At 40.2% G+C, this 21870-nt stretch overlaps 2 protein-coding genes and 1 long non-coding RNA gene across 3 annotated transcripts; 2 read left to right on the top strand and 1 right to left on the bottom strand.

The window, feature by feature from the left end:
* Positions 1 to 315: 315 nt before the first annotated feature.
* LOC135346648 (protein kinase C and casein kinase substrate in neurons protein 1-like) lies at positions 316 to 8120 on the bottom strand. The gene is made up of 6 exons (XM_064544343.1): positions 7345 to 8120; positions 7169 to 7291; positions 6504 to 6624; positions 5562 to 5647; positions 4279 to 4438; positions 316 to 678 (listed from the first exon to the last, which is right to left on the bottom strand). The coding sequence occupies exons 1-6, from the start codon at positions 8013 to 8015 to the stop codon at positions 448 to 450; spliced, it is 1392 nt and encodes a 463-aa protein (XP_064400413.1). The 5' UTR covers positions 8016 to 8120; the 3' UTR covers positions 316 to 447.
* On the top strand, positions 8116 to 20689 carry LOC135346663 (small ribosomal subunit protein eS10-like). Its single transcript, XM_064544364.1, has 6 exons — positions 8116 to 8207; positions 8296 to 8439; positions 13954 to 14128; positions 14186 to 14257; positions 16077 to 16135; positions 20570 to 20689. The coding sequence occupies exons 2-6, from the start codon at positions 8296 to 8298 to the stop codon at positions 20609 to 20611; spliced, it is 492 nt and encodes a 163-aa protein (XP_064400434.1). The 5' UTR covers positions 8116 to 8207; the 3' UTR covers positions 20612 to 20689.
* On the top strand, positions 14264 to 15512 carry LOC135346666 (uncharacterized). The gene is made up of 2 exons (XR_010398083.1): positions 14264 to 15226; positions 15276 to 15512. It is a non-coding gene; the product is annotated as an uncharacterized LOC135346666 (long non-coding RNA).
* Positions 20690 to 21870: the final 1181 nt, after the last annotated feature.

Here is a 21870-nt window from a genome sequence, read left to right on the forward strand (position 1 = left end):
AGACTACGTTATAAGTAGGCTATGACATCATGTCCTTGTGCTGTACAGCCCTCGCGCATGAGTGATAACAAGAGTAATCTGGGTAATAATTATAATTAACATTATGTACATTAATTACCAATAATTATCACTAATTGTTGTCAGCCAAGTGTATACTGGTTGTCACCTGTTACTATTCTCTATACAGATGCTGTACATGGGTCGTGGGTGGCCAGAAGGATATGAGGTGTTTAGAGACCGAGCCAAGAAAGCGTTTATAAAGAACCGTGACGAAGAAGACCCAGTTAAAATTAATGTATTACTAGGCAGAGGAAGTTTCGTTTTGAGCGAGATTGAAGCACTATATAAACTTAAGAAATATAGAACAATGAAAAAGCGATACTATAAGAGTTAGTTCAATCTGCGTTTGTACATGTACACAATATTAAAATAATTGTATCAGTTCAACTAATTGTTTGAAACCGGTTCGAGATAGCCAATGGGAACATAACCATACTTATCCGCCATTATTCCCTCCGCCCATCCATTTTCTCCTTCATACACAACACGAATAATGTCTCCTTCCTTGAAACTAATATCTTCTTTCTCGCTCCCAGAGTAGTCATAAACAGCTCTCATCAGTTGTCCCTGTGGCTCATTAGGACTGGTTCTCCTCACACTGCGCCCGGCCACCGATTCCTGTGCATAGCATTAATTAACAACTGTGAGTATAATAATGTCAGGCGGACAACGCTTCACAGGTGTGCCTACAATAAAAAGTTCCCTTTTCCGTTTGCGCAAGACACACCATTCCCGTCAAAAAACTGCGCAATGAACGCATTGCAAAAATGCTACCGTTTTCACGGATGTGCAGAATCTGCTGAGTAAGCAGATTTGTTAACTTGTGATCATGTAGCTTGCTAGCTAGCTAGCTTGTGTACTTAAGTATTGCTGATTATGTAGCGCTTTAATCCTCTTATTTACATGTAGCTTATAGATGCTATTTTGCAACAGTGTACTAGTTGTTCTCTGTCTCGCATCAGCCCCAAGACTAAGTTACTAAGTTGCCCTCCATGCAAATCATCTGTGGCCTGGAATGACGAAGACCGTCGTCTCTTCTCCAGTGCTGTATCAGTATGTCTGACTGTCTGCGTACTTTATAATAGCTAGCTAGCTCATTGTACAAATCATACAGTATCATTAACCCGAGGTGCGTGGGCGGCCACGGGTTATAGTAGTCTGTTAGTTTGTTTGTTACCTGAGGCGCGCGTGGGCGGCCACGGGTTTAGTAGTCTGTTGGTTTGTTTGTGTGTGACATGTGAGTCTACTCACCTGGATGCCATGCACTGCGTTTACCGCATGGATAGCCTCCAAACAACAAGTTATTAGTTTTAAATGTGGCACATTTCGATGTTACAGCTTCGTTGTCGTATAAAAGCGAGCAAAAGCTAAGCAGCTTGAACTGGCACCTTGGCAGCTAGCTACACGCGGCCTTTATTCGAGGTACCCTACGCATTTACAGCTGAAGTGATCCCGTACCAGGAACAATGGAAAAGGGTCACTACAATAGAAAGCTAGAATTGTGACTGGATGCTGTCTCTGTTAGCTGACTCTGGGATCTGGATCCTACTTCCTTGACTCCAGGAGCAATATACGTCTCTGAGACTCCAGGCTTCTTTGCTGTGATCCTAGTCCACAACTCTGTTCTCAGCATGTCTCTCTCTCTCTCTCTAGTCTGGTTTAGTTTTATTGTCCTGAGTTGCTGTGCTATAATTATAAGCTGGTTTCTTTATAATCATGTCACCAGCCGAGGGTTTGCACATTAGTGCTATAGTTTGTTTGTATGTTTGTGATGGGATTTTTTACTCACCTGGATGCCACAGCACTGCGTTTACAGCATGGATAGCCTTCACACAACAGTATCTTGTTTTAAATAGTGGCAGACTTTGATGTTAAAGCTCCTTTGTCGAATAAAAGCGAGCAAAAGCTAAACTTGCACATGCCTTGAGTCAAGGTACGGGATCATTTCAGTTGCAAATACGTAGTCAAGGCTTCATTACCGATTTTCAGCTGAAAGTGATCCCGTACCAGGAACAGGCCTACTAGTTGGGCGGAGCCCGACCGTCCCTGACGGGAGGTCGGGTTGCAAGCCTATCTGGAATTTGTTCTGCGCATTATGTAGTACTACTATGAATATTATTATTCTCAAGTGGGTGTTAACTGACTTGATGACGTGTAAACCACAGGATGGCACAGCAATACTGCATGCGGTTTTGCAACTAGATGCAAGCGAAAGTGTAACCAAGCCACGTGAAAAATACTGCAATCTGATAGGGCGCCACTATAGTGGCGCTAGAACAAATCCCAGATAGGCTTGCAACCCGACCTCCCGTCAGGGACGGTCAGGCTCCGCCCAACTACAGGCCTACGGTCAAGAAAGTACAATTGTGACTGGTTGTTGACTGACTCTGGATCCTATACTCCAGCTTAGCAGGAGCCATACTTCTCTTAGTCTAAGACTCCAGGCTTCTTTGCTGTGATCCCAGTCCACAGTGCATGTCTCATGTAGTTGTACGTTGTTAGTTTAGTTTTATTGCTCTTGAGTTGCTTGTGCTAGTCATAGGCATGCTACATGCACTGCATTATAATTATAGACGTTTACCATTCCTCCGTTTTCTTTAGTATCATGTCACCAGCCGAGGGTTTGCACTTCAGTGCTCTAGTTGCGTCAATTTTTCATGATGACGTCATCGTTTTTAGGAAGTGGCCGTTCTACATCCGGTTTAACGCTACCGTTTATACGTGTGTTTTAAGAAACGGAACGGGAACTTTTTTATTGATGAGTACTGTATATATACAGAGGAGTAGGAAGATAATTTTGCAAGGGGGTGCTGAGGTGGCCAGAGGCCACCAACATTGTACAATCCCGGAGATAAATTCTGAGCAAATCAGTATCATAATTAAGTATCAACATTCTTAATTCTACATGAGTTTATGCATACCGTATAACGGAAAATGTTCGTGGGTGCAAATTTTTGCTATTTGGCTCCAGAGCCCTCATAAGAAATTAATGTTCGTAGGATCTAATAATTATTTGCGTTTTAATGCCAGAAAACCACACCCACCAGTAGCTTTGCACGTGAAATACCGGTACGTGGGAGTTTCTCCCAGTTTTAATTTTCGTTAACTGTCTGCCCTCGAAATACGCGAAATGGTACACCTCACGCAAATTTTCCGCTGTACGGTCATAAGCTAGCTAGCCCCACCCTTTTATTATGCAAAGAGAACCAGCCCCACCCTTTATTAAGCAGAGAGAACGTACTTGTACGACTTTATTACGACAGTACAGTTAGCTAGCTAGCTAGTAATGTCAATACTAGCTGGAAGGGTAGTTCGTACGAACCCAACGAACTACCTCTGGATCCGCCCCTGCCATTGGGGAACAGCCTTTCGGCGGTTATATATAGAGAGGAGGCTTCCTTGTGAGGTTTCGATTGCCAGCTATGTATGCTAGCTTTTCTATGAGCCATTTCTTGCTGCAAATGAATCTTGGAGCTTGCTAACTGCTTCTTTAGCTCATACAAGCTTTGAAAAGGCTGTAGGGACAAGCTATACAGCTAGGTTTTCACGGTTGTGCAAAATAATTCCATATCAACAATCTAATTCTGGGTGTGGTGTGGCTGTTGTCCGTTTTGGGAGGTTGTTTTCCATAAGCTGATTGGGGACTAGAAAGCTGCTCGTTATACGGAGTAGAGAAAAGCTGAAGTGTTTAGCTACTCAGCAACGCAAACACTTTTATCACGTGGACAACTTAATGCGCATGTGCAGTAGGTGTTTGCTATGAAAATGTGACCAAATCTTTCATTCAGATAATCGAGAATTCGGCGAGGTTCAACTGTTATATAATTATTATTATCATCAAGAGTAGATGAATTTAGGTGTAGGCAACTACTGTACATTCCACGTCAGGCATTGTGATATAGCTACGTCGCAAACACTTGAAAAACTATACCTGTGTGTATGGCTAGGCAGGTGGGCTACAAGCAGACATTTCTGGAGGTGTGGGCGTTTTACACATGTACATGTAGAATGTCGCAATCATCACAATGCCTATACGAAGTCTGGGCAGTGAGTTGCCTACTCCTATTCATCCACTCCTGTAATACCACTCCTGTAATAGCATGATAGCACTAAACTGGCCATGCAGTAATGGTGGCAACTGTCTGCCAGTTTTAACAAACACATGATTGTGCATAACACTGCGCATAGAAAGGGAAATACATTATGTAGCACTCGTACCTTCGATAGTGGAGGTTCCATCCATTCTTCTTCATCACCACTGACATAACCAGCTTCGAGGTTAACAGATTTACAGGTTAATCCTGGACTACTTGAAGTGCTGCTTCCAGCCTGGTTACTAAGCTCCAGATGGTGAGATTGCATGCTTGATGCACCAGTGCTATGGGACATAACAATAATCATAGAGTACATGTACATTGTATCATATTATCATACCAACATAATTATACATATTTATACGTTCATGACTAATGTGCAGAAAATGGTACTGGTAGCGAGGTCAGACCAATTTTTTTATACTAACCCCTATGCATTAATGACTACTTTATTGCATTTGGTCAAGCGAATGCATAGATATAATTATTGCCTTTGAAGAACGCTAGCCATCAAAGTCAAAAACTTACCGCATTTGTAATTGACTTGGGCGGGACTTACCTAAAATAAAATTTGTCATACCGGGTGATCTTAAAGTACATGTAGGCCTAGGCATGTCTGCTGAACCGCTTGGTCTACTCCCTTTTGAAAGGACTCATGAGTTAACATTGAAGGAATTAAAATAGAATGGGGAAAAAATCAAGGTCTGACCTCTCTAGCGACTGGTAACATGACTATATAATGACCTGAAGCGTGCCCATAGTCGACTGGTAACATGACTATATAATTACCCGAAGCGCGCCCATAGTAGTCTGTTGGTTCATTTGATTGTGTGTGACATCTGATTCTACTCACATGGATGCCATAGCGCTGCGTTTAGCAAGGATAGCCTCCACACAACAAGTTATTATTTTCGATTGTGATAGATTTCGATGTTAAAGTCGTATAAAAGCGAAGCTTAAACTTGCACGACGTTAGCCAGCTCTACACGCTACAAGGTGGATTTCATAATTATTTGCAGCTGAAGTGATCCTTTACCTTTACTAGTCTCTACTTGCTTCTTGTATAACTGAACACTCCCCCAGCCGAGGGTTAGCACTTCAGTGCTCTAGTTATGTAAATGTAGCTACATGTTTCACAACACCTACCATTACCACAGTATAAAAAATGGTGATTATTACAATGTATTTATTGTGCAATGTGTTTAAACGGGAACGGCACGTTTTACGCAAATAGAACGAGACATTTTTACTGTACAGTATAAATTAATAATAAGAGGCACATAAATGCTAAAATCAACTAGACAAAAAGGTCACCGTCTACGTATGCTATTCGTAGACGTGACTGTACATGTAAGCGTACATGTACATGTACATTGTAGGTGCATGCTAATTACAAAGTGAAATTACCTTGGTGTAGTTTTCCCATTTTCTCGAAGTGCAGGTGAATTCTTTTGCACGCTGTTCAGTTTAGAAGTTTTCCCACTAGCATACAGCTACATGTATAACAGAGAGGCAAAAAAAGTTAGCATGAGGTTGAATGGTTTTGTATAATTATAAATGTAGCAGTAAAACCGTAAGTCACAATACACTAATAACAAGTGGTGGTGAGTTTATATCAGCTATTATTATGCTTCGAGGCATAGCCGCACGAGGGATATGGTAAAGCTGACTGTGTATGTGTCTGTCTGAGTGTCTGTTCCAGCTGTAACTGCTCAACGGTTGTAATGCGACGAAAACTAACAGCTTCTATAGGCTTCTAGCCATTTTCTCTTGGATTTTGATTCGTGGATTAGCAAACTAAATAAAGCTTCTTTCTCAAGTTATGGCTAGTTTGACTCATGTAGGGTGCATCTTTGACTCATGTTACATGCGTGATGGATAACAAGCATGGATATACATGTTACACACATGTAGGTATTTACTAAACAAATTGCTTCCAAGCAAAACAAAAAGTACCTACGTGTAGTACCGTATAATCTGGTTAGTAAGCGCATGCGCCTATAAGGAAAAGAGCAGGCCTCTATGCGCCTATTATCCATATGCGCTTATAGAGATTAACCACACCCATAACGTTTCAATGAAGCAAATCTCCATTAGCTACATGTAGCTCGATCGTTTGTCTGCAAGACATATCTGACAGCAGTAACACAACTACCGGTAGCGAAAGAGACTTAACATCTATAAAGAAGTGTGGAGACCAGTTGTTGGGCAGAGAACTCTGCAGAAAACCATGCGCCTTCTATCAAGGCTCTTGGTCTGCAACCAGTATGCGCCTATTAGTTGATGTGCGCTTATTAACCAAGTGCGCTTATTAACCAGATTATATGGTAGTTGACATTCTTCACACACCTCAAATTCAGGCCAATTGTGGCTCATTCCGGTTCCAAATGTGAGTGCATAAAATCGCAAGTCATCTTCAGGAGATATGTGTGATAATTCTGCCTCTTGCTGAGCATAAACTGCAGGCACACTGCACAGAGTGATGTACATGTACATAATACTATATACATGAGAGAGAGAGAGAGAGAGAGAGAAAGTATTGAACAAAGCATAACCTTGCATCAGTGTATTCGGAAAGTAACGTGACTTCTTGCTTGGTAACTGACCAATCCGAGCGCCTGGAGCCACCAATGCCTCTAGGCAGCAATAATGTTATGCCATATCATAATTATCATGATTATTCATCACGCGTTTCAGAGAGGAAGTCAAGTTACTTTCAGAATACATATAATGCAAGGCAAGGCTTCGTTGGATACTCTCTCTTGTTTATTACATGTATGAACTCTTGATGTTATAGACACAATCAGCTCACTACATGTTGGTTTCATAACTGGGTGAATGTAGTTTGCTTTTAATATCAATGTCAATGAAGTTGTTTTGATAACAAGCTGACACATACTTTCCCAAATGTTACGTCTAACTAACATAGGCATAAGCTAGACTAGTTAGACTAGTCAAACATTATCCATGACCTACCCCAATTACTCAAACCATAACAGAGTTTAATACTGTACCGTGCATTTTTGCTAATATCCAGAGCATTCTTTAGCTTGTATAGTGTTTTCTTGAAAAATTCCATTCGGACATGTTCAGCTTCTTGACACCGATCAAATTCTATTGTGAGGTCATCAATGTATCTGTAGACACACACAACAATCACAAAATGCTGAATCTATTTATATCTACTTACCTCGGTTGGTAGCTCTGTAGATCTTGTAGCTTGGTCTTGTACTTTTCCAGTGCTCTGTCAAACACACACTCAGCACGCTCACACTTGTCTCTAGTTTTAGCACATTGCTCTGGAGATACTTCGGAGCTTGTCTCAGCTATGTGGAGCTTATTCTGTAAGACTTCCAAATCATGAGCACTCTGAAAATATGTCTTCTTGGCACGATTTATCTTCTCCAATCTTTTAATCCACGGCTTCTGCCCAAGTGTAAAACTCTCTTCAGCTCTCTTGACTTCTTTCAAACCTCGAATCGACTTACGAAAAGTGTCTGCTTTCCACACCTGAACAGTATCAACAACCTCACGCTGTACCACTTTGCTCATAGCGTTGTGAATGTCTGCTACTTCTATGGCCTCCTTCAAGCTGGCTTTCCATCCACTTTCCAATGAGCCATACTCAGGACCGTTGCTAATAACGTCTTCCCACTTCTTTGACCATTGCTGCAGTCCTCGGGCATACTTCGCCTCAATATCTATTCTTTCTTGAGCCATTTTTGCAAGATCACTGCACAACCGAGCACCATTTTCTATTCTTTTAATGACTCTCCGAAAGTTTCCAATATCCCAGAAGCTGTCAGTGCTAGCTTCCAAGCTCACGATATCATCTTCGCTTTTGAATTTATCACTATCCATGACCTGAGTAAAAACCGACGATAATAATTATTATGGCCTAGGCATTTAGCTAGCTAGCATTAGCTAGCCAATATATAGGCTTACCATAAGCTGTAGCTATGGCTACAGGGATAATTACGCAAAAAAGCACGCATGCCCAATACAACTATCAAATAACACGTGGTAATTGTGTACAGGGCCCTCTGTTGGAAGGTGAGTGAAATCCTATTGTCGTTATCTGTTGTAATCCTGCTGTTTGTGGACTAAAAATTACTGGCCTGATAAATATATGTATGTGTAGATGTTGATTCCAAAGAAGAATAGGAAGCTAATATATGAGAACCTCTTCAAAGAAGGTGTCCTTGTTGCCAAGAAGGACTTCAATCTTCCTCAACATCCAGAAATCGATGCAGTACCCAATCTCCAAGTCATCAAGGCCATGCAGGTGATTAAACCTATTTTGTGTGCAAGTTTTATCACTCTTGCTGTGTGTGTCTGTACTAAACTAGGAAGACCATTCACCGAGGTGCGTGGGCGGGTATGGGTTATACTGTCTATGTGTATTTTGAGTATCCACAGTGTTTACAGCCTCACCACAACAAATTAGAGCAGCAGGCTTGTAGGACACCAGATGTGGGTACACCCTAAACCATAGATTGAATAGGGAGAGGGATTGGAAACGGAAGTAGCGCCACGTGACATTTTACATTGATTTTGTAGCATGGCACCAGAGAGCCTTTGATGCCAATCCGTGTTTACGGTTGCTCAACACGCGGGAAACAATGTTTCATGAATTATGATCACTACAAGAAATTCAGAGCCCCCCAAAAACTTTATTCTCATGTCCCCTAATGGTGAGCATCAGTTGGAAAAGTTTTGACTTTTGTGAAGATAGCTAGAGGTACAAAGCGTCTTTGAGATCTTTATGTACCTAGAATGCTTCTAATAATAGCTAAGACTGTGCAACCCATCGATCTCAAGTGTCAGTTTGAAGTGCAAGTTTTACAGTACTTTTCAAGTAGGTTGAATATCATTCCAAGTTGAATGTTGAAGTGAGTACTCGCACCACCAAACCACAAAGCTGATACAACTGTAGGTGGCTGTCACAGCCTGTCAGTGTGATGATGCCCATGCATGATACCGTAAACGTTGAAATTTTCGACGCATCAAAATTTCGCACTTTCTGCACTAGGCCCACAATTCTTAAATTTCGTGCACATAAATTTTCGTCCGTTATATTAACGTAGGTGTGGCTACCACGTACACGTACACCCACGTATATATTTAATTTCGTGCGTTGAGTCCAAGGACGAAAAAAACGAAATTAAACACCTGTCGAAAATTTCAACGTTTACGGTAATACACAGCACTGACTACATGTGTGGGTGTTCATCTAGATGCATATTCAAATGACTTGAGGTGCAGAGTGTTGCTACACTACTTAAGCAAACCAAGTAAGAGAATTAATGTACATCAGCAAAAGTACTGTAAAAGAATAGAGCATTTGTTCGGGAGAAGTGGAGATGTCGAGCCAAAGGCATGCATGGTCCTCATCCTATGTTGAATCCGTAACAGTGCTACTGATACTCTTTGAAAATCTAGGCACTTACTTAGGAAAAGTTCAAGCAAAGATACATGTACACCTACATTTGTACATAATTATGAAGCTCGTGGGTAGATCATAATTATGATCAGCTTTGTTTTGTGGTTTAGTGGTGTTAGTACTCACTTTAACATTCAACTTTGAATAATTCAACCTACTTGAAAAGTACTGTAGTAGCTGACAGTCAAGGCAAGGTACTATCTAGCCTAGATTTTACTTTCAGATACACAGCCTCAATTACACCCCGGCGTAACGCGGATATAATTTGAGGTAACTTCCGTTTCCAATCCCTCTCCCTATTCAATCTATGCCTAAACTAAGAACTGTCACTTTTGCTTATGTACTGTCAAACTAATGCTCCACCCCCTACTGGGGATAGGTGGGGATTAAACCAATCACGTGATGTAATCCCCCCACCTTTGGGCTGGTTGTTTGGTCTAATCATAGATAGAGTAGAAGGGGATTGGCAACGGAAGTGGTGCACGTGATGTTGTACAGTGACGTCTATGTAGAGCTCAGAAACAATCTGTGTTTCGCTTTCTACCCCGGGTAAGTTTACCGGGAAACTTATTGAGTCTAATCATAGTCTATGCATGCGTCTCAAAGACCCCTCTAACACTAAAACAAATACCCCCTGATGGTGAGTATCATTTGGAAACGAAGAAAAGACAATCTTGATTGTCGTGAAGTAGCTAGTCTAACACAAAGCGATTTTTCATGCTTGTGTTAGTTTAGCTACAATGATATAGCTTGAGCTTGACTCTAGTCCGACTTTGTGAAGAGACATGAGAGGTGTAGAATAGGCGGGAGCTTCGGCGCCGGTGAAATACCACTAAGGTTGTGTCACTAAGTAGTATGCTGTGTCCCAAATGGCCACAAGTATTTGATGAAGTTGATGTTTAGCAGCAAAACTGCTCGTGGACTTTTTACTGACAGCAAAAACAATTCTCATTAATTACCGTATATGCTTGATCAGGAGCCGCGGCTACTAAATGTTCATTTTGCTGGAAGAGGAGGCTACAATTCAAGAGGGGCCACTGTTCAAGAGCGGCGTTTATTAGCTCCAGATAATTTAGTTTGTTATCAAAAGTTGTTTTCACCTGCATAAACTTGAACTCTGCCATGAGAAAGTCTTTGTGAAGCATTAACAAGCTGCTACTCATAGCTACGTACATGCCTATATAGCTAATAATTTTTTTGGCTGCCACGTACAGAAATGCTTGAGTCAAAGTTCACTGAGGCTACTATTTGAGAGCGGCTACTAAATGTTTCATTTTGCTAGCAAGGGAGGCTACTATTTGAGTGCGGCCTTTATACAAGAGCGGCCTCTGATCGAGCATATACGGTATATCATCTTGTTGCCTAAGAAATTTCGCATCATTTGGCATGTTGTATGGCTTCACTCGATAAAGTTTGGGTATTCTATCTAATTAGTGTTCTTTGAAGTCTGGCTTCTCAAAAAACGCTGTTTTTTTCCTGTACTTTTTTGAGTATCATGTTCCTTATACAATTCTCTTGAAGTGTGACAAGTTTGATTCTGGGATTCCAATGGGATCATGAGATATGTTGTGGGATGTAGTGTGATTTGGGCAATATTTGTGGTTTTAGAGAATAAACAGTCCTTAAAAAAAATGTTACAAAGCCTTTCTGCATTCCCAATTGTTACTGTGCACTTTTCCTTAGTAAGTAAGCTGTGTCAGGCCCTTTGTTGTGGCAATATTGCAATTAGCAATATATCGTAGGTCTTAAGTTGATGAGTGACATTACCTACGTTCAAGCTAACAATTGTACGTTTTAGTTGTAGCAATGGTGATTTCATAAAAGTTGAGCAGTATAAAACATTAGCATTAACATTTAAAAACATTAACAAGCCTAGCCCAAATGTTTGGTCAGTATTTCTGATGCAGCTTTAATCTCCTTTTTGTAAATTCGACCTGTTCTGATTTGATGATCAATTGTTTAAAAAAATAAAATCATGTAGGCAACGTATAAAATTATCTATTTCTGAAGCTGGGATACTTGAATAAGCTGCATTATGGCCCGTGAGGGTAAAGAAATTGTACACACACTAGTGAGTTGTGTGGTTTTACTTGGAAAACACCCTATAGCTAACCACCCATCTTTTTGTGCAAACCAATCACGAAATATTCTCTGGTGGCATTTCAGTTTCTACTGAGATTACTCAGTGTCCATCTTCTGACTGCAGTACTATACTGTATCAGTAGCTAGAGATGGTTCAAATAATTTATGATGTGTGTAGTTTGCATGTGTCTGGAATCGTTTGAGAAAACAAGAAAAGATGATGTTGCTCTCTCTCATAGTCCTCTGTAGTGCAGTACTCAAATGGCTAGCTGATATGCTTGTCGCCGCTCAATCAAATAGCTGGCGTGGTGTCAGTATTATTTTGCTGCTCGTATGGTCGCTGTAAACTTGTTTTAGCTATCAGTCGTTTTACAGTTCCTCGGCTAAAAATGTCACTCGGCCGAAAGTTCGAAGTCTTCCTTGTGATAACATAAGTTCAGGAAAGTTAACACACATGTTTTAGGTACATTACACAACAAAGAAGGACTGTTTATTCTCTGAAACCACAAATATTGCCCAAATCACACTACATCCCACAACATATCTCATGATCCCATTGGAATCCCAAAACCAAACTTGTCACACTTCAAGAGAATGGTATGAGGAACATGATACACAAAAAATTACAGGGAAAAAAACAGCGCTTTTCGAGAAGTCAGAGTTTGAAGGATACTAATTAGATGCAATACCTAAAATTTATTAAGTGAAGCCGTACAACATACCAAATGATGCGGAATTTCTTAGGCAACAAGATGATATACATTCTTAGTCTTGAATGTTAATGGTTAGAAAGTTACAGTTTAACTAACAGCAGCCAGTTTCTAAAAGTGGAGAATTTCTGCATTTTTTAATTAACTCAATCTCAGAAGCCATATTGTTTACAAACCCAAAATTTTTTCTGATATGTTATCATACCATTCCTCACACATGTACCAAGTTTCGTGGAATTCTGAAGACCTCACGTTTTAAATTTCGTTGAATTGATATGTAATGACCCTATAGTAACCTCTAATATGCAGCTGCATATTCTGTGCCAGAGGAGGTCAGACATCATTTTGAAATTTCACTATTATGACCTTTTAATGGCATTCCAGGCCAAATTGCTTTTCGTTTTCGCCTGCCATGCATAATTATGCCTCAAGGCGTAGCCGCACGAGGGATATGGTGAAGTTTACTGTGTGTGTGTGTGTGTGTGTGTGTGTGTGTGTGTGTGTGTGTGTGTGTGTGTGTGTGTGTGTGTCTGTTCCAGCTGTAACTGCATGCTCAATGGTTACAATGCGACTAGAACTAACAGCTTCTATAGGCTTCTAGCCGCGTTCTTTTGGATTTTGATTCGTAGATTAGCAAACTAAAGCTTCTTTCTCGAGTTATGGCTAGTTTGACTCACATTGAAGGCTGTTCAGAATCTTTCATAGCATCATCTGTTCGCACAAACTTTCTATTCAACTTATGAGTTAGCCTTGCACTAAAGTGCTAGCTTTTTGTTATCTACAAGAGTCAGAAAGAGCTGAAGAAGCTAGCTATTTTAGTAGCCATTATTGAACTTGCAGACACATGCACCCCTTATTCCTGGATGTAATGCGCATGCGCGCTCAATACCACGTGTAAGAGATTCCATTTTGAACCCCAGATCCTGGCAGAATCAATTTTCTTCTTTGTTGATGTCCTGGTAAGCCACAAACTAACCTTTCGGATAACTATTTTTAGGCTGCTTGTTATAGGTACTACTTTCTGTGATTGAATTCTGCTTATCTCACAGACTATATACTGACTATGCCGCCTTTGACAAAGGTTTGCTCTTTTTACGCTGCTTGTTATAGATACTACTTTCTGTGATTGAATTCTGCTTATCTCACAGACTATATACTGACTATGCCTTTGACAAAAAATTAATGTTTGCTCCCACTGTTTGGCTACAGGCCAGTTAAGACGATCTATTAACTGTGGACACCCCTTTCTTGTGAAACAATCAAAGCACATTGCAAATTATTTACCTCTTCTATAACACTAAAACTTTTGAGCGAAAGTAAAAACATGGCGAGAGGCATTAGCAAGCCAACACTCGTTATTAGCTATGACTAAAACAGGCCGGTACTGTCTGTCCAAAAGTTTTACACAGATTGATATACATAGTAAACAACAGCAGGTTGAAGTGCCTCTTATAAATTGTTTGGGTCCCAGTCCTTAATGCGTTTTAACCAAATTTCCTTGTTAGTAATGTACTAAGTGCAGGTTTTGGAAGTAAAAGTCAGTACAAATCATTGTTGTTTGCAGTCGCTCAAGTCACGAGGGTATGTAAAGGAACAGTTCTCTTGGCAGCACTACTACTGGTACTTGACAAATGAAGGAATTCAGTATCTCAGAGAGTACTTGCATTTGCCAAATGAGATTGTCCCAGCTACTTTAAAGAGGCCTACTCGAACAGAAACAGCAAGAGCAAGACCTAAAGGTATAGTATGTGTTTTTTAGAGCTTGTAAGATTTGAATTTGCGTGTGCTTAATTTAGGCTTTGGGGACGGTGATCGAGAGAGAAGAGAAGAAAGAGAGGATAGAGAACAGTACCGGAGAGGCGCAGACTGTAAGCCATGTAGAAATGTTGATCAGCTCACCCTGTGGGTGTGTTAATGTAGAGCATGCACGCCCTCATTACAAACATACTGATGATGTCATGTGGTGTAACAGGTGGTGGTCCAATGGAAGCGCCAATAGTTAAACTTTCAGTACCTGCACTCAAATATATCATATGTGACAGGGCCTAGGAAAACACCCCTTAACGCGGGTATACCCGAGTTTATTTTTATTGTTGAATCAGATAAAGCGTTCTCTAAGCTTCAAAATGATACCAAGATCGACCTCCTAGCTATTTTCTACCCGGAGATATGTTCGAGGGAACGCTACGAAGTATTGCTTGAGCAGATGACGCTCAAACGTCATGAATAATTGTAAGTTCAATTATTGATTTCCGGGCACTTCCGTATACTCATAAAGCTTAGTAAAAGATTTTCTGGAGAAGACGAGTTAGTTAGATGAAGGCTAGGCATTCTAGGACTCTCTAGCTAGCTAGTATAGCTATGTAGCTGGATTGCTTGGCATCTAGGAAGGATCTTCGAAGAAATAAAAAGACAAAGACTCCCGTCGCTCCAATGGTAAGCTTTCATGTCTTGTTATCAGCTTGTACTTACTTTCTGTGTCATGTATCAGTCTTATAATAGATCGCTCACTTGTATGGAGCCTACAAAAAGTGTCTCTGTTCTTCATAAAGCTTAAAGGAACCCTGTCTGATCTATTATAGGTGGCCTTTCACTTAGTATTCGTCTATGTGCTAGATCCAACTTATTATTAGCCTTACAAGAAGCTTTCCTCCTTTAATTTAGTATTAGTATCACTGCCATTGTGCTTAGTATTAGCAGGCCTGATGGGATGAGTGATCACATCTTGGAGAGCCCAGGAAACCCTGTGAAATTGTCCTATAACATTTATATGGATGGTTCCCCCAGGTCGTTGCGAGTGTCGGAGGCCTGAGAAACAATAGTCTATTGGCTAGAATGTAAGTGACATTGATATTGTGTCTATCTTAACTTACTACTTATCTGTAGGTTGTTATGGAGGGTTTATGAAGACAAGTGGTACGGGATACATACATCTAAAGAAACAAGAGTGGATCTACGCCAAGCTAGCTAGCTAGATAGCTGCTCTTTCTAATGAATTTATGTTGCTAAATTATGTTTGTTAAGAAGTGGAGCTATAATATACCTGGCTCCTCTTGATGATTGTAAGTACTGGGCTGATGAAATAGTCCTGTACAAGTTGTAATCTTTTTTTGTTAAAAATAATTAAGGAAAATTCCCCTCACGTACACAAGTACATTTCATTGTAAAAAATGAACGTTCGGTGAGTTTCTTCAACGTCCGCGCTTGACCTGTTTAAAGCTTCGTAGGCCAAATTTTTACGGGTAGATAGAGGAAGGGCTGAAGTTAGCACCTGTGAAAAAAAATTTTTTGCCCATGTTTTTCATTTCTACTAAATTGACCTATAGCCTAATTTAATTTTAGTGCCGCGTTAAGGGGGGTTTCTTAGGCCCTGTCACACATCACCTAAGATATGCAGTCTCAAAATATTAAATATCCTGGGGAAGCATGCCCCCCACACACCTCAATCATACAGGATATACGACCCCCCCTGTTTCAAGTGCTATAATTTGTTTCCTTTCTCAACTCACACAAAGTCTGCCCATACACAAGAGAAACACTTCCCAGCAGACAGTAGAGAAAATCAAATAGAGTTACAGTAGTCATTCTACCCTGAATTAATTTAGTCCACTATATATATCTTGACTTTAGTAATTTTAATTGGTGAAACACATCTTCATTAGTGAAACAACATAACATACATCTCAGTTTCAGGTGACAAAAAGACAACTGGTGTGGGTGCTGGAGAAGGATTCAATCCTCAATTTGTAAGTTTTTGTATGTCTGTTTGGAGGGTGTAATGTGTATTTTGCATGACCCACTGTATAGCGCTATAGCAACTGTTTTTGTTAAGAATGGCCAAAATCATGGCACGATGTGAAGGATAAAATAGCCTACTTGTATTGTCATACAGTGGTGTGTGCATTGTTCGAAGGCCTCTTTTTTAATGTTAACGATTACGGTTTGGAGTTAGAGGAATGAGGATATAATAATTTTATTATTGTTTATTAGTCATACTGTATAATATCAAACACAGACACTGCAAAAAGTGTTTGATGCTTAAGGTTACGGTAGACCGTTTGATCGTTATTATTCATGATAGTGATCTCGAGCAGCTAGAATGAGCTGAAAGTCAACTGAAACGCAGTAGTCATTTCATGGCTCGAATAGACATTTTAACTAGATAGTGTAGTTCTTATAAAGGCCTACTGTACAGAGAATATAAAAGAAAACTTTTCGTTTAGCTATTATATCAAACATGAACAAAAATCAGCTTCCCGCAAGGCGCCTGCATCTATGTATACATATATATGCCCTAGAGATCCCATATTTAATGATTGCTGCACTCGATAGATCTAGGTATAGCCTCGATTCAAGGCCGATTAAAATACGGCCTGGTACCTATTGCAGGGGTGATAGTGCGCATGCGCTTCAAATTACCCAGAATATGGGTAATCGTACTACGAACGTAAAACCTTAGTAAATTACACAGGAAATTAGTCCGTTTACTAAAAATATGTTCCGTAATACTTTATCTCTATGACTGAGTTCTGTAAAGCTGTGGCTTATGCCGTCTATTGCGTTGGTCTAGAAGGCTTGAACACTAGTTTTAAGACAGAAGAGGCTCTCATCTACGTCTAGGATGGTCCTATAGCCGGATTGTCTTCGCAAGTAGCAGTTTGAGGCACCAAACACTTCCCATAGCCTGTACAGATCCAAGGTAAGACATCCTGACCATACAACCTTCATAGAGGTAGATGAGAGCCTCTTCTGGCTTTAGACTAGTGTGAAAGCCTTCTGGAACAACGCAATAGAGAGCTAAGCTGATGTACAAAGATAGAAAATAGATGAGAGAAAGAAAAAGGGGATTCCCGAGATTCTGGAGAATAAACTAACGCATGCGCACTATCACCCCTGCAATAGGTACCAGGCCGTATTTTAATCGGCCTGGAATCGAGGCTAATCTAGGTATAGCAAGCTTTCCAAGTAGGCAATAAACTAATATCCAGCAAAATTAATGTCAAGAACCCAAGACAAGAATGTTCAATGTTTTCATTCAAAGTGACCCTGGCTTACCTCTTTTGGACCCAGACCTTAACCAGTGGAAGAATGCCAAAGTCACGTTTAACTGAAAAATTAAACACCGTACGTTGTTAAATCAGCTAAAACGCATGTAGTAGCTAGCGGTTCTGTCTATACCTGCAGTGCAGCATGCCAGTACATCAACACATTTATACCCTAGCCGCAAATAACCGCCCACCCCTACTTTTGCCTGAAAGTCCTGTAGAGACCTATTTGCAATCATAGAAGCGCCCACTATTGCGCATGCGTATAGTCGGGTAAAGGTCAACAGGATGCATGATTTTTATTTGAGATAGTTAGCTAGCTAGCTAGATCGATATCTAGAGTGCTAGCTCAGAAACAATGACTTTAGCTATATCTATATACCGTATAGCGCGAAATTTTCGCGGATTTCGTGGGCTAGAATTCGACACGAAAATTAAGTCTACAAAAATTGTTCTTTAATTAGAATTACCTGCTATCATGCAAATATTTAGAGGCGTGGCTTCCGGTAAGCAGTCATTCCGCAAACATTGTGCAACGAAATGGCTTTTAGAGGCCAATCCACGAAATATAAGTGCCTCGAAAAATTCGCGCTATACGGTAGTCAGTGGCGTAGGAAGTGGCTGGAGCCCCCCCTTGTTGGAGAGCAATGTTTAGCTTGAACTGTTGAGCTAGCTTACTACTTAAAATTATTGTGTCAAATGCCTACTTCTCAAAGACCCCTCCAACACTTAAACACATACCCCGATGGTAGATATCATTTAGAAATGAATAAAATATAATCTTGATTTTCGTGACGTAGCTAGAGGTACACAGAGAGGCTTTCTTTTTCATGCTTGTGTTCCTATAGCACCTATGATATAGCTAAGGTTGCGTTACTAAGTAGTGTGCTATGTCCCAAATCACCACACAAATGAGGTGAAGTTGATGTCTAGCAGTAGAACTGCTTATAGACTTTTACAGACGACAAAAAACAATTCTCATGAATTATTCGTGTTTAGACTCCCATGTTAGAAGTAAGCCTCGAGGCGAAACACGGATGGTACCGGAAGTGCATTCCTTTGCCAATCCCTTTCTCTTCTATCTATGGTAATACTGTCTATATAGGCAGTAAGCTAAGGTATAGGCAGGATTTGTTGCAGAAAAATCACTCTTACTGGTTGGATTTACTGTCATAACTGCTTGTTTTCTGTGGGCTGTAGCTTCTCTCCTGAGCGCTTGCTAACAATCACTCTTGCATTATTCAATAGCTAAAACTTCAATTTTGCATGCAGTCCTGCATAAATAGATCAAGTACATGGCAGTACAGAATGCACTTGCAACTAAAGTGATCATTTTCATGCACAGTTGATAGTAAAAGTGGGCGTAACAGCAACACGTCCGTCCCCCAGACAGCTGTTAAATTCCTTTTACCCGTTGTGTGGAAAGGACTATAAGAAAAAATATGGGAAGAATTAGAGGAACAAAGAAAGAAAAAGGAGAGCATGCCTCACTAAGATATGTGACGGTGGCACAGTGGAAACGAACATGAGCCGTCAGTAGATGGGCAGGGCCTGGCAGGTAACAAAGCCACAGAATACCTATGCATTGCAGATTTTCACCTAAAGCTGCAGCATTACAGAACTAGTATGCCAGAATCTATGTATGGAGATATCACAGACAAGGGCTTACCTAGCATAGGAAGATCCTTGAGGCTTGACTTTACAGCAGTATGCATGTTAGCCTCGATTCCAGGCCGCTAAGAGAGGGCCTGGTATCGACTGTTTGCGCATGCGCCACCTATTACCCGGAAAGTGGGTAATTCGGATACCATTGTATTTTGCTCAGTAAAACAATGACGTCACAACGAACGAAAGTGGATTGAAGAAAGTGGATAAAAGTGTGATTGTAGCCCGTGTGATAGCATTCTAATAGCTACCCTTAGCCTACTATGTTAACAAAGGACTCACAGCCTGCAACAGTGTGGATAACAATCCTCTGAACGGAGGGGAAGGCTGACAATAGCCTATATGGATAGGCCACGCCCATCTGACACTAACCTTGGTGAAAGTCGACTTTATCAGAAAGAAATTGCTGCTGTAACCAATACAGCTCTGTCTCTAGCTAGCTAGCTATATAGCTCTGTGTCTGACTTTATGAAGAGTATTCTTTGTCTGTATATGTTATTCAGGATATAATTTGGGTAAAATTCAGTTTAATGGGAAACATTACGGGAATATTATCCAATAATTTTGCGCATGCGCAAGCAGTCAGTAGCAGGCCTAATTGTTTAGGCCTTGAGAAGGAGGCTATATGCATGTGTGATACAGCTAGTGTATTGGTGATGAATGACATTGTTGTAAGGTGTGACCTCATAATAGAGGCAATCTACTATAAATAGTTTGTGACTGAATTGTTTGCCACGTTTTAAAATGCAACTAGCTATATAATGATAATTTTTAGGCTACATCAACTGCCGCATTAGACTCACAATTAAGCCAAAGAAATCTTGGCAGTCCTTCTTTGAACTGAATAGTAGCAGCGATTTTAAGACAGCTTGCACAAGTCTGACAACTATATGACTTCAATTCAACTGCTGCCCTCTGCCATTATCTGTCTTGTATTGTACAGGTTATCAAAAGCCTTGGGCAACCAATAACAAACTGACTTTTGGCTGCCAGTTCTCATCATATAAAACAGCTAATCTTTGCTGATCTCTTAGATGACTATATCCTAGCTGAATGCCTGATGTTGTTCTTCTCCATCAATCTTCTCTTTTCTAGCACTAACATCCACTCTCAAACTGTAGCTAAGAAACCCCCAAGCACTTTACATAACCTTGCGCAATTTTTGGATCACGTGGAAAAACCAATGAATAATCTCTACCCAAATTCTGGTAGAGACAGAAGCTGTAGCCCAAAGTCACCAGTCCATTTTCTCCCGCCCCCATCCAATCAGAGAAAAGGGAGTGGCTTGCGGTAGTGGATGTAGCCTAAAAATTATTTATAGCTAGTTGCATTTTAACGTGGCAAACAATTCAGCCACTAACTAGATTGCCTCTATTATACTTAAATTTTTTTACATACGCTATACCTTATACTAAGAAAGCTCAGTAGCACACAATTATTTCTCCGAGAAACCATTAATTTTTTCTGCAGCGTGGAGTTGGATTTGGAAGAGGGAAACCAACAGACTCTTGAACGAATACAAGTTAGCCTATAGCTTTCTTTTGCTTATACTAATTATTGGCATATTGATATTAATTTTTGAGTGTGTAATTTGTTATAGCATATAGTGCTACATATTAAGCATACCTCGGGTGTTGATCCCCAGGAACTGTGTTCTGGAGGATATGTACTGGGGCAGAAAGTACCACAAAATTTTTTCATTTATATAGCTGGTTGGAGATAATTATGATATCAGCACTATACAGCATAAATATTAGAAGTGTTTTTAACAAGGAATCAAAATAATGTACAGTGCAACAACCAAAGAGAGTAGAACTTTTGATTTTTTACGTTTTTGTGAATATCTTCTAAACTAAATGTGATTGGAACAATTTGAGTGCAGGTACTGAAAGTTTAACTCTTGGCGCTTCCATTGGACCACCACCTGTTACATTATATGACATCATCACTCCAAGATGGCTGCTACAATATGTGTACATTGAAAATATGTTAGGCATGAAACTATCTTATATGTTTGAGTTAAGATCTGAAATTTGTTATGCAAGTACTTCATTACCTTGCGCATCTTTTGAGCTCTTACGGAAGTGCAGGCTACTAGTAAGTTCTGAGATATACAAAGTTTTGTAAATTTATAGTGCCAAATGTGTTAGGCATTGATTTTTTGAGTTCATGCTAGTTAAGGTCTGATTTTTGGAGAGCATGTACTCCAATAGTATACTTTTCGTGTGTACTAACTCACAGTAGCTGAAAGAGTTCTGTCTTGGCTCGAGCGGCCTTCTTGTCAAAAATGGTGATTTTGCTCCATTTTGCTGCTCTTTGCCCGTTTTTGCTGACGTAAGCAATGATATTCATTGATTTGTGACATCACAAATCATCTTGTCTTTATTTGCTACATCCAAGCTCATGTGATGTCTAACCTGCAACTACACCCAGTTAATCAGTCATAATGTGTCACAGGGGCGTGGCAATTTACACTACTACGCAACAGAAACCAAGAAAATCAGCTAAAATCACCATTTTTGACAAGAAGGGCCGCTCTAGCAAAGAAGAGACTGGTCTAGCTCTTGTAAGTTAGTACAAATGAAAAGTATACTATTGGAGTACATGCTCTCCAAAAATCAGACCTTAACTAGCATGAACTCGAAAAATCAATGCCTAACACATTTGGCACTATAAATTTACAAAACTTTGTATATCTCAGAACTTACTAGTAGCCTGCACTTCCGTAAGAGCTCAAAAGATGCGCAAGGTAATGAAGTACTTGCATAACA

The sequence above is a fragment of the Halichondria panicea genome, chromosome 13 (assembly GCF_963675165.1).
Source record: "Halichondria panicea chromosome 13, odHalPani1.1, whole genome shotgun sequence".
Taxonomy (NCBI): domain Eukaryota; kingdom Metazoa; phylum Porifera; class Demospongiae; order Suberitida; family Halichondriidae; genus Halichondria; species Halichondria panicea.

Coding starts and splice junctions, on each gene's coding strand:
- LOC135346648 (XM_064544343.1), bottom strand. CDS start 8,015: ATGGATAGTGATAAATTCAAAAGCGAAGATGATATCGTGAGCTTGGAA. Junction 6,625..7,168: donor GATATTAGCAAAAATGCACG/GTACAGTATTAA, acceptor CACTCTGTGCAG/TGTGCCTGCAGTTTATGCTC. Junction 5,648..6,503: donor ACAATTGGCCTGAATTTGAG/GTGTGTGAAGAA, acceptor TTATACATGTAG/CTGTATGCTAGTGGGAAAAC.
- LOC135346663 (XM_064544364.1), top strand. CDS start 8,296: ATGTTGATTCCAAAGAAGAATAGGAAGCTAATATATGAGAACCTCTTC. Junction 8,440..13,953: donor AAGTCATCAAGGCCATGCAG/GTGATTAAACCT, acceptor TGTTGTTTGCAG/TCGCTCAAGTCACGAGGGTA. Junction 14,129..14,185: donor AGCAAGAGCAAGACCTAAAG/GTATAGTATGTG, acceptor TGCTTAATTTAG/GCTTTGGGGACGGTGATCGA.